This window comes from Mobula hypostoma, chromosome 4 (assembly GCF_963921235.1).
Source record: "Mobula hypostoma chromosome 4, sMobHyp1.1, whole genome shotgun sequence".
NCBI classification, from domain to species: domain Eukaryota; kingdom Metazoa; phylum Chordata; class Chondrichthyes; order Myliobatiformes; family Myliobatidae; genus Mobula; species Mobula hypostoma.
Genome location: NC_086100.1, coordinates 177,461,215 through 177,477,673, shown reverse-complemented (window position 1 = coordinate 177,477,673; position 16,459 = coordinate 177,461,215). Strand labels below are relative to the sequence as shown.

The following is a 16,459-nucleotide window of genomic DNA, read 5'->3' as shown; positions in this document are numbered from 1 at the left end:
TTGCGACCGTGTAACAAAGGTATTTAGATTTTATCATTAGTGTTATCCGACATCTAAACAGAAAAAAACAATAGTTTTGATGTAGGATGGGGGAGCTTCCTGCAGGTAGTAGACTCGATTGGAATGTACGTTCAGGGGAGGGCAGCCGAAGTGCTGGTAAATATCTAGACGCCTACTAAGGCAGTGATCTCACGTCCTGAGGTGGTGAAGACACGTTTGCAGAGAGGGGTCTTTTTTCTTCGCCTTCACAACGCCGCCTGTTGCAGGGTGCAAGCCTCCACTGTAGCATGTTGAAAATTATCGGATTCTTTCTCGTGGTCTATTTGACAAGTAAGTGATCATTTTGAATTAAAAATCATAAACAGCCGGACAGTCAGGCAGCATCTGTGGGAAGTGAATCTGCGTTCAATGTTTAAGGTCCAAGTCCTTATAATAAAGCGCCTTGAACCTAAAGCATTAATCCTAATGCTATTTTCTCTCTCCACAGATACTGTCTGAGCGTTGAGCCTTTCCAGCGCACTGTTCTTGTTTCAGATTTCAATCATTTGAAGTTTTTTTTAAGTTGCCATATACCCTTGCCATATTATGCATTCTCTGAAGCCATTCTCAAATATTCTAAAGAGGGTTTTGCGGGGTGAGTTTACGTTCAGAAACGGCATTCAAAGATATGGCAAGTGTACGTTGTAAACCGAACCTCTAGGTAGGAACGGACTTCGGATCGAATCTTCTATTTAATCCAGTTAGACCTTTCGATTCGGTATTTTAGAATGAGCTGAATTTTCTGCAGCTTATTCAGGAGTATTTTGAATGCTCAGATTGTTTAGAAGCATTTTTCTTATATACAAAGGAAAACGCGAGAAGGCTGTAGGCAATGAGTGGGGTGCAGGATTATTCGATAACCTTTTAAAAATCCGAAATGTGTCGACCGATTCACCGTTCGGTGTGTGCTTTAGGGTGCGTTAGCGTTTTCCCCAACAACATGTCCCTCCTTTCATACTTTGTGGTATGTGATCTTGGTACTAATACGCGGGTTTAGAGGCTTTTGCTGTCTCTCGGTTCTTTGGCATTACGGACCTTTCATCCACAAAGGCACGCGGAGTTTTTACGTTAATTTCTTATTACGTTACACAGGCACCACACAAAGTATTCTTTCGCTAGGGAAAACGGTGAAGGAAGGAGAAAACGTTGACATAGGCTGCTCACTTTCGGCAAACGAGGGGGTCAATTGGTTCTTCCAGCCCGAAAACTCCAAGCTAAAATTCCTGCTGTACTTCACAAGCTCGGGCAAAACAATGTACAAAAAGGACAGCAGGCTCGAGTGCAGGAGATCCACCGGCACTGTTTCTCTAACCGTGAAAGGTTTCAGAAAGGAACACTCGGGGAAGTATTATTGCGTTATGGTGAGGAACATGAACATGGAATTCGGTAACGTGGTCGCTCGGTATCTGGAAGGTCAGTTATTGGTCGAAAAACAATAAATTTAATTTTGATAGAAATATGCTCATTTTAACTCATCATACAGTATTAAAAGTTATTCGTTAAATATTTTGTGTGAGCTTCTAAGTTTTATTGCTTGACTAGCCCACTGCTTTATTATCTCTATTTAACTGTCTTTATTATTTAAATATCTCCTTATTATAATAAACGCAGAGATTAAAACCACTCCAAAGACAACAACGGCCGTTACTTCGGCAACGGTGAAACCAACCACAGCGAGTGAAAAGACCTCATGTACAACAGCTGAATCAGGTACGTAGCTAAATTACTTACATTGAATTCTCCCGTCGTCGAAATATCGATTAGGTCCTTTCCGGGAATTTGCTTCGAGCTGAGATACAACAATTCTGATATAATGGGATTTCCGATTGCTACCAAACCAGGCTAAATAAAAGTATTATTCTCATGAAGGATGGTTTGCGATTTAAACTGCAGCATTATAATGCAACGGCCAGCGGATTAGGGCCAACGGGGCAGAAGAGCTCCCAGACGAATTCAAAACTAATTCATTATGCAACACACACACAAAACGCCGGAGGAAGTCAGCAGATCAGGTCGCATCTATGGAAAAAGGGTCTCGGTTCGGCACGTCGACTATCTATTCGTTTCCGTAGATGCTGTCTGACCTGCTGAGTTCCTCCGGCATTTTGGGTATGTTGCTTTGGATTTCCAGCATCTGCAGACATTCTCGCGTTTCTAATTCCGTAGGCCCCACTTTCTCTGTCCCTCTGGGTCCTGTGTCTGTCTCTGCTTCACCGTTTACCTTCTAGCTATGAAATGAGCACCGTCTTACTACGTTCTGGAAAAAAACTCAACCCTTACAACATCCATGACCCCCACCATCCATGCATGCTCTCATCTCGCTGCCGCCATCGGGTAGGAGGTATGGGAACTCCAGGTTCCACACTAGATTCAGGAACAGTTTACCCTACAACCATCGGGCTCCTAAATCAGCGTGGATAACTTCACAACACCAAACTCCACCTGTGGACTACAACTCCTACAACTCATGTTCTCAGTATTAGCTATCTATCTATTAATTTGTCATTATTATTTGCATTTACAGTTTGCCTTCTCTTGGATATTGTTTGCTTGTCAGTCTTCGTAGTTTATCATCGATTTTCTTGTACAGTATTTCTGTATTGCACTGCGAATGCACGCAAGTAAATGAATCTCAAGATAGTACTTGGTGATATACACCTACTTTGATAATGAATTTACTTTGAACTTTGAAGGTCTCTGACGCTTTCGTCCAGTTCTTCGCTAGTCACACTGTCAAAATATTTTTAAATAAGTCCTTTTACCTATCGCCTTCGCCACCCTCTACCCACTGCTCCCACTTCAGCTCTTCAGTTATTTACCACTCCTCTAGTTTTCCACGTCTGTCTACTCTGTAGTTGTGGTGTCGGGAAGTAATCTCCACAAACCACTTCATCACGGTGCTGTCGGAAAAACCGGCGCCTTTTCGAGCATTGGAAGACTGGAGGCGGCGGAGGGGGAGTGGTCTTCTCTGTGACGCAGTGCTTTTCCTTACAGATGGGATAGGTGCAAGGCGAAATGAGAAGTCATCCCATCAAAACGCTGCGAACATAATTGTTGGCCTAAATGGATTTCACTTACTGCATTTTCAGATCTGATGAGTTCGCATTACTGTTAATATATACCGGGGTGCAATGAGAAATTCACAGAGTGAATACTGTACTGCGCATGGTAATACGAGTCAAAAACACAGCAACGAACACAAAACAATCAATTTGCAATCAATTTGGATAAAGGCCGGTGTGTAGAAGCGATATGAAGCAAAGAGTTAGATTAATTGTACAATTCCTAGCAATTCCTGTTTGGACCTGCTTCGTCGCCCTATACACAAAATCTGCTGGAAATTAGCTTTTTTTTCAAAACACACTTTCGTCCCGACCGTTGGTGTTCATAGAACCTAATTCTTAAGCTACAATTTAATCGTCCGGTCCGCTAAATGTAACGGTGATTGTACTCTGAAGTTCAACGGGAAGGCTGTCCTATCTTTTAACTCGCTGGATTTAACACAACCGAGCGGCGCACCCGGTAGAGCGAAGTAAAACGGCTTGCTGGAGTACATCCAGCCCTGTTGGCTGACTGGTACTCGGAACTCGCCCTAGTGTGAATCTGTTGATTCCAAACTTGTGACGGGGGTTCTGGTGTAGCAGCGGCGCGCCGGCACGGAAACGAGGAAGTGAATTAGAAGTGAATGTATACATCCCAGTCGAAATCGACAAGAATTTGGGCAGGATCGCATTTTCCAAGACCGTGGTGTCACAAAACGCGCACACTATTTGAAACTCTGCAGGTCTCCCAGCCAACATTGCTGGACACCATCGCTCAGCTGGAAGATTGAAGTGAGCGGTTTAAAATGTGGACTCAGTGACCACTTTATCAAGTACACCCGTAATCATGTAGAAGCAACTCAATGTGTAAAAGCATGCAGACACGGTCAAGAGGTTCAGTTGTTTTTCAGACCAAACATCACAATGGGGAAGAAATGTGATCTAAGTGACTTGGACCGTGGAATGGCTGATTGTTGGTGGGTCTCTAGCGTTTACAGAGAATTGTCGGTGAGTTTGTAGAGTTTACCGAGAATGGTGCGGGGGGGAAAAAAATCATCCCATCCAGTCAGTAGCAGTCCTGTGGACGCAAACGTCTTGTTAACGAGAGAGGTCAGAGGAGGATAGACAGTCTGGTTCAAGCTGACAGGACGGCGACAGTAACTCAGATAATCAGACGTTACAACAGTGGTGTGCAGAAGAGCCCCTCTGATATATCGAAGTAGGTGGGCTGCAGCCGCAGAAGACCACAAAGATAGTTAATGACCGCTTTACAAGGTTCAGGAGCTGGCCAATAAAGTAGCCACTGCGTGTATATAATTAAGTTTTGGGGGCAAGATGTTAAAGTTTGAATGGCGTGGTGGGAGATAACATAATGGCTTCCCGTCCCGCTCCTGTTTTCTGAAGGCAATGGGGGAAAACATGGGAACTCCGGGTAGTTTCTAAACTGACTTCCAGTGGTTCCACTATGCCAGGTTCGGTGAAAAGCGAACTTGTTTATGCTTCAAGGTACACATTTCCTTGCTAATTTGTATACGTATTTGATTTTGTCCTGCCTGTATCAGGCATTTCGCATTAATGTTGTATATTCAAAATTAAGAATCAAATGTGATCTTTCATTTTGGCGGTCGACATCAATTAATTGAATTGGCTAGATGGACCAAATTTTGGACACATTGTTTTATGTGAATACATTTAATTCTATTTATCATTAAACTTTTTTTTTCTAGGGCTGGCGAAGAAAGTGGGTAAAATATCCTGCCATTTGTTCATCTGGGGTCCACTGACGTGCGCCGCCTCGATGTTGCTTCTCGCGCTGATCGTTGTCTCCATCCTTTACTGTAAAAGTAAGAGGTTCACACCCGGTTTCTCCGAAACGCACATCCCGTGAAGAAATTTAGCGTAACTGAAGTGCACATGGTTTAATCTGCTTGTGTTTTCCAGGGCCCCGCCGGAGACGCTGTCAGCATCAATTCAGAAGGAGGTCAGTATGAACACAGGTGCTAGATCCGCCGAGTTCCTCCAACAGATCGTTTGTTGCTCCGGTCTTAATTCTCAGCTGGTCAGGGACTGCGTTCCTATTTGTAAAGACACGGGGGTCCTTGACGCAGCACGTTATAACATCTAAAAATCGTTTTTGTAACTTGAATCACTTTGGGGTGACTTTGAAGTATGCACGCCATGAACTAGACATGGGTCACTTAGGTCGTCTGACGCAAAATTTAATTTAACGTCTAGATTCTTTAGTTGAGGATAAATTTGCATTTTTAATTGATTTCGAAGAGAAAGACGGACGCTGATGCTGCCAGCATAAAACAATCAAGAGAAAGAGGGCAAATGGACTATAGGATAGAGATTAAAGAGGGCGGCCATTGCGAGTTGAGGCCATTTTTCCCAAAGGGGAAGTTGGAATCCTTCCAGTCTTTATCTGATACTTTTCTGAAAGCTTCTACTGAGTTTGTGGACACCTCCCTTTGGTAGCCATTCTTCATTAAAAGAAGAGCTTTATCTCTGGTTTGATTGTTATTTTAAATCGATATACTTTATTAGGCATAGGAAGATTCTAATAAAGTGGCCACTGGGTGTTCGTTCGTGGTCTTCTATTGCTGCAACCCATCCACGTCAGACATGTGCGTTCAGAGAAGTTCTTTTGCCCTCCACCGTTGTAAACACGCTTATTTGAGTTACTATTGCCTTCCTGTCAGCTTGAACCAGTCTGACAATTCTCGTTTGATCTTTCTCGTTAACAAGGCGTTTGCACCCACATAACTGCCACACTGGATGTGTTTTTATCTTTTCTGGGGGGAGGGGTTGCAACATTCTCTGTAAACTCTAAATGCCTGAAAATCCTAGGAGATCAGCGGTGTCTGAGATGCTCAAACCACCCCCTCCCTGGCATCAACAATCACTTAGATCACATTTTTCCCCATTCTGATGTTTGGTTTGAACAACAACTAACCCTTTTACCCATGTCAGCATGCTTTTATGCATTGAGTTGCCACCACTTGATTGACTGATTAGATATTTGCATTAATGGCCCAGTGTAAAGTAGCTTGAAGAGGAAGACCATTGGGAGTTGAGGTCTTTTTTTTTATAAAGGGGAAGTTGGAAACCTTCCAGTATTCATGCCATACCCTTCTGAAAGCTTCTATTGAACTTGTGAACGTCTCCCTCTGATTGCCACAAACACGTTTTTTTTAAAGAGGTCCTAGTCTCTGGCTTGATTGGTAATCTATGCCACTGATCACCTAGTCCTAGTCCAAAGGATTACGTTACTGCAACCATTCATTCCAATAAGCCATTCTATATCCTTTACATTTCTTTTCTAAACTTTAATACCCAGAATGCATACAGTAGGAGGCAAGATAATTTATAGTATGGATTTGGTATAACTTCCGGGCTTTTGTAGGAATTTCTCACAATATAAATCCCAAAATCTTATGTGCTTTATTAACTTCCATATGTGTCACACTATCTTCAGAAATTTGTACCCCCTCTCACCCTGGTGTCTTTCCTTTAGCTCCCTTAAAATGATACCATCAAGCCTGCAATGTTCTTCTCTGTCATGCCTCTCAAATTGTTTCAGCTAATATTTTCCCGTTTCATCTGACAGATCTCTCATCATTCCACCATTTTTTTCTCTTGGAAATTTATTACTAACTTTATTATTCTGACAAGTTTTCTGTCAACTGAACATTTTGAAATCAAAGTCATTGGCAAAGAAATGTGTTACTGGCCCTGAACTCTAGGGAACACAACTGCGTAACTTTGATTTGTCTAGAAACCACTGTGCACTATTAGCCAATTGATTCCCTTCTGCTACTGCCCCCTTCATCTCTTGGGCTTCATTTTTGTAGCAAAGCCAATGCATAGGACATTTAAACGCAAACAACGCATAGGACATTGTTGTTATTTTCCAACAAAGTGATTGGCTGAACCATAGATTCATCGAGTTGGACAGTATGGAAACAAACCCTTCAGTTTAACTCTTCCACGCCTCCCAAGGTGCCCACCTAATCTGGTCATAGTGAAGAAATCAGAAAATGATTCTTTAGCATTGATCTCAAACCTGGAACACGCTCATTGATAACACCATAGAGGTCCTTAAGGATGGAAGTGATTTAGGAAGGTACCCTCCTTCTCAAGAGCACATGCAAATGAACAACAATCATTGGCTTTGCCAGCAATGCCCATATTAGTAAATGATTTTTTTTTTAAAACAGTAATCTTCAAAACTGGAGCTGCAAGCTAACACATGCGGGTCATTGATCTTGGACATTGACTGTATCAAAAAAAAATGAAAATGCCTTTTTAACCTAGAGTTTTGAATGTTATACAGAACAATCTGTTAGTGAGGAATATTGGAAGCTGGAGTGGGACTTCACTGGTCCATTAATAAACAGAGGACTAAAATGTTTTTCATATGATTAAGATGAGTTGATTATAAAACTAACAGTGCTCCAAAAATGTACCAACCAATTGCTCTCATCATTTGCTGAATTAATTTACAGATTCAGAATTAACACGGTTATTGAGATTGAAGGAAATGCTACACAGTAATTTATAACATTGACTATATTTATTATAGACTACCTATACTGGCTGCCAGAACGGTCACTTAACTGATATGTATCATGAAAGGAAAAATAAAAAAATATAGAAAAAGACCAAGACATGGGAGAAGTTAGATCCAAAGTTGTGTACCTTCTGTTTCTTTTTTAACAACTAACCTTTGGACAGGACAAGAAAAGCATTTGGTTTATCAAACACACTCATTGCTCAAGCACCACTAATTCAACTTATTGCAAATCTACTCCATTTATTTTTTGGAGTAAACAGTCTGCAGACTGCTGCCTAATGCTTAAATCCAAAGGTAAGCAAATTAAACTTCACAATTTCTATCTATTCTCTCAGTTCCACATTTCAATCCCAGCCAATTGTTTTCCATAAATTATAGAGGTAAATGAAGTATTTGAATCTACATTCCTCTCAATCCCATTTGTAAACATATACTTATTTAGTTCTTTCCTTGTGCTCCAAAAAATGTTGATGACAGGATCACGAAGGGTCTCAGCCTGAAACGTCGACTGTTCCTCTTCCTAGAGATGCTGCCTGGCCTGCTGCGTTCACCAGCAACTTTGATATGTGTTGCTTGAATTTCCAGCATCTGCAGAATTCCTGTTATTTGATGACAGGATATCAGTTTTATTACTGGTCTGTCTTGGATGTTTTGTGGCTCAGTATGGGATATAATATGCCCACAGAGATTTAAAGCAGAGAAGGTGCTTATTCCAGATGATGGCTGAACAATAGAGTTATACATGGAAAAAGGCCCGTCAGCCCAACTCATCCATGCCAACCAAAGTGCCCAATTAAACTAGTCCCATCTATCTGCACTTTGCTATATTCATCTAAACTTTTCCTATTCATATACTTACCCAAATGTCTTTTAAAATTCGTTAATGTGCCTGCCTCAACTCCTTACACTGGCATCTCTAGCAAAAAGATGTTAAAATGGATAATATTTTAATAAAGTTAATAAGTTCTATGATTAATATAAATGTAAATTTAATCATCAGACATAATCTACTATAATGCCCTGTGAGCCTATATTAATCTTACCCTGATGCTATCTACCCTTTAGTGCATTCACTATTATCACATCATTCTTTAATAATTTTATATATAATTACTAAAGAACATAGCTTTGGGGTAAGTATTTTTAAGATGATATAATAGATTTAAATATGTTTCATTAAACAAAAATATTTGTTTAACTAAGATACATGTTCTGTGTTCTAAATATTCAGTAAATATTTACTAACACAGCGTAAAGCAAGTCAATCCTATAAAAGTATTCTAAGGATATTCAATATATAAGATCACATTTCCAAGTATTGCTTGCTAAAATGTGGTTTTGGTTTTTGAAAATCTTCAACTTTATCCCTACATTTTTAAAGGATAAAGATAATTTTTGAGTAAGAACCATTCATATTCAATTTTTGTCCTTGCAGTCATTACATGTCACTTGCAAAACTATTGCACATTCAAGGAAAATATTAATATTATTCTGAACTCATTTATTTATCTAGACCAATACCTGAAGGTATTCGAAGACCACCTTCGAACTACCATTAACAAGTAAGTACAGGACTTCAGTGAAAGAAGGTAACATCTCAATTGGTATTGATCAAATTGTTATTTGCGTTGCATGGAATAGCGATGAATGCAGCAATTCACCTGCACTCCATCCACAAAACTTCCCGGTGGCCAAACATTTTAATTCCCATTTCCATTTCCATTCTGTCATGTTGATCCTTGGCCTCTTTTCGTGCCATGAAGCCTATCCTCCTGGCTTCACTTTTCACCTTCTAGCTGTCCTCCGTCCCCTCCTCCCACCTTTTTTTCTGTCATCTTCCCCTTCCTTTCCAGTCCTGAAGAAGGGTCTTCAGTTGCCCAAAACATCAACTGTTTATTCATTTCCATAGATGCTGCCTGACCTGTTGAGTTCCTCCAGATTTTTGTGTGCTTTGCTTTGGATTTCCAGCATCTGCAAAATCTCTCGTGTTTGGTGGAGATGTGTACAGCAAAATGAAGCCCCTCAAGTTTTATTGCAAACTTATAGTAAATTTATTTGGAAAAGTAGTAAATCCTTAGTCAAAAATATAGTTTTTGTGGAAGCATGTAATGACTTAAGCAAGGCAAAACTGATGCATTATGAAGTGAATAATGTGGGATAAGGAAAATGCCAATATCAAAGGGCCATTGACATTAGGTTTGAAAGCACTGTAGAAGTTGTGTTGAAGGTTTGTAAATGAGAAGATAAATGAACTAGTTATTTTGGGTAACAGGGACGTAGTAAAAGCCAACAAAGACTGATATATGGCAGGTTGTGACTGGCTGTGCATAGATCAAACTACAGTTCAGCATAGACATTTTGAAGAGTTCATTTCTGCAGCTTACTTGTGAAATTGTGGAAACATCTCCAAAGACATCAAAAATGGATCCCATAGGATATAGATAAAGTTGAAGTCATAGCCATAAGTTCTCTTGGTGGTGGATGAGATTTGGGGTTTGGAACTCACCTAAGGTTTAGGCGGAAAAATAAAGTTGCTCAATATTTGATATATAGTAAGTAAACAGCCAGATATGACAATGGAGTAAACACGAGGAATTCTGCAGGTGCTGGAAATTCAAGCAACACACATCAAAGTTGCTGGTGAACGCAGCAGGCCAGGCAGCATCTCTAGGAAGAGGTACAGTCAATGTTTCACGACGAGACCCTTCGTCAGGACTAACTGAAGGAAGAGCTAGTAAGAGATTTGAAAGTGGGAGGGGGAGGGGGAGATCCAAAATGATAGGAGAAGGCAGAAGGGGGAGAGATGGAGCCAAGAGCTGGACAGGTGATTGGCAAAAGGGATATGAGAGGATCATGGGACAGGAGGCCCACGGAGAAGGAAAAGGGGGAGGGGGGAAAACCCAGAGGATGGGCAATGGGGAATCAGAGGGAGTGGCCACACATTTTAATTCCTCATCCCATTCCCATTCTGACATGTCTATCCATGGCCTCCTCTACTGTAAAGATGAAGCCACACTCAGGTTGGAGGAACAACAGCTTATATTCCATCTGGGTAGCCTCCAACCTGATGGCATGAACATTGACTTCTCTAACTTCCGCTAATGCCCCACCTCTCCCTCATACCACATCTGTTATTTATTTATATACACACATTCTTTCTCTCTCTCTCCTTTTTCTCCCTCTGTCCCTCTGACTATACCCCTTGCCCATCCTCTGGTTTTCCCCCCCTCCACCTTTTCCTTCTCCCTGGGCCTCCTGTCCCATGATCCTCTCATATCCCTTTTGCCAATCAACTATCCAGCTCTTGGCTCCATCCCTCCCCCTCCTGTCTTCTCCTATCATTTTGGATCTCCCCCTCCCCCTCCCACTTTCAAATCTCTTACTGGCTCTTCCTTCAGTTGGTCCTGATGAAGGGTCTCGGCCTGAAACGTCGACTGTACCTCTTCCTAGAGATGCTGCCTGGCCTGCTGCGTTCACCAGCAACTTTGATGACAATGGAGTAAGGAGTTTCAGGCAGGACACTATGAAACTTCAATTAAAACTTAGAACATGTACTGGAACAGACTCTTCAGCCTCCAGTGTTGTCCTGAACTAAGCAAATTAGTAACCAAATGCCCGGCCAGTTTCTCCAATTTAACTCATTCCATGGAGAGAACTCCACTTCTCTTTCATCATCTGCTTCTCCTCCTCCAACCAACTCAAGAGTTCAGTTTACCTATTCTGTATGTCCTAACATTCTCAAATGGTTTGCAGTTCGGATATTTGTGGAAAACCCCTTGTGAAAGTCCATTTTGGCCACATCCACTGGATTTCCCCCAGTCATCATTGTCCGTCAGCTCACAGAGATTTTTAGCTGCAGCCTACCTTTCTGAGATACGCATTGTACGTTTGAAATTGTGTGCTCTTCATTCTCACATTATTTGCTGTTAATCTTTAATTAAGTATTTGAATATTTTTCCGACAATAAGATGTTTAAATAGCCTGATTGTGACCACTCATGCTTTTTTTGATGCAACAGTTGTCCTCAGTTTCTGGAGTGGAAGGTAGCAAACTAGTAGCTTCCTCGAGCTGTATTGCATTTCCCATATTTTCTTATGACGTAGAAGGTGTTTGAACCTTTACCGGCTTTGAGAAATTCCTTTAATCCCATTCCCAAACTTATTTCCCTGTCATCTACTTTTGCTTGAAACTTTTCCAGATTCTTCTATATCAGGGAAATTTTAATTAGCTAGTTTAACTACCAACCAGACTCCTTTGAGGTGTGGCAGAAAAAAAAACTGGAGCGTCCAGGCAAACCAATGTTAGTATTCATTTCAAGAGGACTGGAATACAAAAGCAAGGATGCAATGCTGAAGCTTTGTAAGGCATTGCTCAAACTGCATTTGAAGTATTGTGACCAGTTTTGGATCCTTTCCTCAGAAGGATGTGTTGGCATTGGAGAAGGTCCAGAGGAGCTTTATGAGAGTGATTCCAGTTATCCTATGAGGAGCATTTGATGGCTCTGGGCCTGTACTCTCTGGAGTTTAGAAGAATGAAGGGAGATTTAATTGAAAACCATTGAGTATTGAAAGACCAATATAGAGTTAATGTGCAGAGGATGTTTCCTATAGTGGAACAGTCTAGGACCAGATGGCACAGCCTCTGAATAGAAGGATGTACAGTTAGGACTGTGATGAGGGGGAATTTCTTTAGTCAGGGGGTAGCGAATCTGTGGAATTCACTGATACAAACAGCTGTGGAGTTCAAGCCATTGGGTATATTTAAAGTGGAGGTTCTTAGGTTTTTAATTAGTAAGGGCATCAAAGTTTATGGAGAGAATGCAGGAGAACGGGGTTGAGAGGGATAATAAATCAACTATGATTGAGTTGCGGAGAAGGCTTAATGGGCCAAATGGCCTAATTCTAGCCCTATGTCTTATGGTCCTATGATCACTGGGAGAAAAAGCAAAGCCCACAGAGTAAGCCAGCAGAAAAACCCTGGTCACTGGAGATTCAGACAATGGCACTACCTGTCGCACCACTGTTCCAGCCATCGTCTGATCTCTTTCAGAGCAGAGCAAGTTAACTTCAGTAGCAATCACCCTGATGGCCTGACTATTTGGGTTTAGAGAAGAAAGGGTCTCCAAAATAGGAAAGTAGATTCCCTTGCATCAGTGGAGTTCTAAAACAGTAGAAATCAGTAATAAAAACAATATGCTGAAACTGTGAAATAAGAAGAGAAAATGTTGGAAATGCTCAGCTAGTGGAACAGTACCTGTGGAGAGAGAATAAGGATAAATCTTTCAGATACAGGACCCACAGATGCTGCCTGAAATGTCAATTGTTTCCAGTCTTTATTCCAACAGGTGTTAGTACTTCCAAGAGTTGGTCAGGGGATGGGAGTGAATTCCATGGGAAATATTGGCTCTGAAGTTTTAAAACTTTTAACCGTCATATTATGATAACGCTAAGATTTATATTATTATGTAAGGCATTGTTATTATCATAACGCTGGTAAACATCCAAAAAATGACAATTTGGGCCAATTTTAGCAGAACTTTCATAGTATAGAACATAGAACAGCACAGGAACAGGGTCTTCGTCGATATCTGTACTTATCACGATACCAATTTAAACCAATCCCGTCCGCCAGTACGATATACCTTCATCCATGGCCTGTACAAGGCATATCTCTGTGCCGCCATTCAGCGGGGAACTAATCGGACCGGATACATAAAGGCTCCTTACGCCTGTCCGATTTTAGTCTCTGCGCAAATCAATGTTACTTATAATGTTTTAGTGTTTAATAGGAGCGTTCACCTCGGACATGTGTTTGCTTAACCAACAGTATTAATGGATGACGCGGATGCACTGATAAACTTCAAAGTGGCGGTCCCAGATTTTTGTTTGGGGGAATTTCAGTGCTGTCTCTGTTCTTGTCGTGGCATTTGTGGAATAGCAATAAAACGTACGATTATGTAAATTGGAGTGTAAACCCAGCCTTCAGTTTTGCAAATATAAATTAGTAGTAAGAATGTATGTTCGTTCCAGCAGTGTGTTGACATGGCTCTTACAATTAGGGCAAATCTGCGCCTGGTGATCATTATTTTCCGCTCTTTCTGAAAACAGCATTTTAGAATACAGTAACATAACTAATTTGAGTCATGAGGCTTAGCGGAGATAGTTGACTATGGGCCTAAGGTTTCCTTAGCCCTGTATCACTGATTACGGCGATGATTCAACCTGTTTTGCTTCTTGGGCGACCAAAATGATCAAATTCCTTTAGATGAGAACCATTTTCTAGGACATTAAAGAGACTCGATTCAGGGTCAGTCACCCTTTAGTGCGGCTCGGTCAATGTTTCTGGACGACAGTACAAATTTACAATTTTTTAAAAGATGTTATTCTCCCTGTTGAAGGTTAATTCCGGAAAATATGTGCAGCGTGGATGGAATCATCTCTCCAATTTAGTACACGGGACTGCGTTGGATTGAGCGTGCGACCGATGGAGATCTCCTCATCCGGACTTGCCATATGCACATCGTTCATTGGTTTCCCTTTTCGTTCTGTTTAAGGTTCCTCCAGCTAAAGGACACTAATGCTTGTTCCATGAATATGCCAATAAGTGGGCCAATGGTCAGTACTATTGGTTTCCCTGAAAAGTGCTTAAGAAGGAATGGTTATAGAATATGAAGCTGTATTTCCTTTCAGATTCGTTTTATTTTTTATAATTATGAGAAATCCCTGGCTAAAATGTAAATATATCATTTCAGCTATTGGCGCTGAACAAACTCTAGCATTGTATATTCTGGCACCCGGTGGGGCTGGGCATTTCATACTCAATGGACCGCGTCTTGATCATGAGGTGAGTCCGACATTGAGTCCTCAAGTAACAAAACCCTCATTTTTAAAATGAAGTTGTACTAACACGTGGCCAAAATAATTGCTCTGCGGTACTTTTTTATTTGGCACTTTAGAGAGCGGGGTCTGTGAATTGGCTCGAGGAACGGAGGGGCTGAGCACAGAGATCTGCAAAGTCGACGTTTGCTATAATTTCCCCTCTGGCCCCGAAGTTGCCTCTTGACAGTGAAGAGGTCAGTCCTGTGGAGAGTTGATGGGGGTCGGGATATCAGAACTTGTGAGTTTCTGTAGACGGGTTTCTAGTCCCAGCCATTTCGTTCACATCTTTGTAACAAACTGGATTGAATCAGTTTTGCGCGAGGGGCACCGGCCCGCTGAATAGGCTTGGATCAAACAAGATCCGGCAAAATTCAGACGGCGAGATAGCACCTGGTTGCGTCTCGATATTATTATTGTGTAATTATTTCAATACAGCATAACGCCACATTTTAGAAACCGTTCTTTTTGCCAGGGCTTGCACGTTGTTTAATAATCGTTTTGATGATTCGTTAACATGTGACCTGAGAAATCCCATTATTTCGCCGCATCCCGAGCTGTTCGTTCTCGGTGCTTGCCGATTCTTGTCTTCTGGCTAATTTGAAATGAGTTAGGATGTAGCTGTTGAGATAATAAACCGTTCAGTAAACCGCACCCTGTGTCGTCATGGTTTTTTGGCGCCTACAAACCGCACCAGGTGACTGGCAGGGCGCACGTTGCAGTAGCTCTCGCCGGCCCTGTAAACCTTTCTTTTGTTTTTGTACACTATCAGAGGTATATAAACCAGCTGGAATCGAAAACAACCGGCGCCACTGCCATTTACAACAAACACGTGGGGCAGACAAGGTTTTAATTCACCAGTTTAAAATAACCAAGGACCTTCGAGGAGCGTTTGATGGCTCTGGGCCCGTGCTCGCTGGAAGAATGATGGAGGATCACATTGAAACTTACCGAATTTTGAAATGTCCAGATAGAGTGGACGTGGAGAGGATGTTTCTTATAGTGGGGGAGTTCAGGACTTAGAGGGCAGAGCCTCGGAGCAGAAGGAAGTCCCTTTAGGACGGAGATGAGGAGGAATTTCTTTAGCCAGAGGATGGTGAATCTGTGGAATTCATCGGCACAGGTGGTTGGGTGGTTGTAGAGGGCAAGTCAATGGGTATATTTAAAGCGGAGGTTGATGAGTTCTTGATTAGTAAAGGTGCCAGAGGTTACTGAGAGAAGGCAGGAGGATAATAAATCAGCCAGGATGGGACAGCAGAGCAGAGAATGGCTTAATTCTGCTCCTATGTCTTATGGTCTTCATGCACATCCAAAAGCAGCACAAAACCACTTCTCTCTCCATATGTTACCCTCGTACCTCAACCACCAGTCAGTGAGAGGAGCTTGGTACATTCACTCACCACCGATGCCCAGCGCTACTGGGGCTCCAGACTTCATCACAGCCTTGGCCCCACACATGGACCAAACAACTGAGTTCCAGAGATAAGTGACAGTGACTGCCCTTGACATCAAGGTAGGGTTGGACCAACTGGATTCGAGTAGTTCAGTTCTTCCAAAAACAGAATATTTGAGGGGAGAACTTCAGATCAGTCAGTCTTTGGATGGTGGTAGGAAAGCAACTGGAAAAAAGATTTTGAGGGAGATCAAAAGCACCTGAACCTGGTGGTGTGGGACCTAAGGTTCAGGAACTGTTGTTATCCTACAACCATCAGGGTCCTGAACCACCAGTGATAACTTCATTCACTTCAAATATGAACTGACTCCACAACCTATGGACTCACTTTCAAGGATTCTACACAACTCACGTTATCAACATTATTTATTTACTTCTTTGTTATTTGACTTTTTTTTGCACATTGTTATTTATGATTGGAAATAGGTATTCACTCCCCTATTCCACAAATTATCCCACCAGATAGTTTCCTGTA

At 41.7% G+C, this 16,459-nt stretch overlaps 1 protein-coding gene across 2 annotated transcripts; it reads left to right on the top strand.

The window, feature by feature from the left end:
- Window positions 1-210: 210 nt before the first annotated feature.
- On the top strand, window positions 211-15,179 carry cd8a (CD8a molecule). Of its 2 annotated transcripts, XM_063045117.1 has the most exons (7): window positions 211-330; window positions 1,132-1,452; window positions 1,651-1,749; window positions 4,808-4,924; window positions 5,022-5,061; window positions 9,170-9,218; window positions 14,054-15,179. In XM_063045117.1, exons 1-6 carry the CDS (start codon window positions 288-290, stop codon window positions 9,213-9,215), a joined length of 666 nt encoding a protein of 221 aa, XP_062901187.1. In that variant the 5' UTR covers window positions 211-287; the 3' UTR covers window positions 9,216-9,218; window positions 14,054-15,179. The 2 variants fall into 2 exon arrangements, with proteins under 2 accessions (XP_062901187.1, XP_062901186.1); XM_063045116.1 differs by lacking the exon at window positions 9,170-9,218.
- Window positions 15,180-16,459: the final 1,280 nt, after the last annotated feature.

Coding starts and splice junctions, on each gene's coding strand:
- cd8a (XM_063045116.1), top strand. CDS start 288: ATGTTGAAAATTATCGGATTCTTTCTCGTGGTCTATTTGACAA. Junction 331..1,131: donor TCTCGTGGTCTATTTGACAA/GTAAGTGATCAT, acceptor TACGTTACACAG/GCACCACACAAAGTATTCTT. Junction 1,750..4,807: donor ATGTACAACAGCTGAATCAG/GTACGTAGCTAA, acceptor TTTTTTTTCTAG/GGCTGGCGAAGAAAGTGGGT.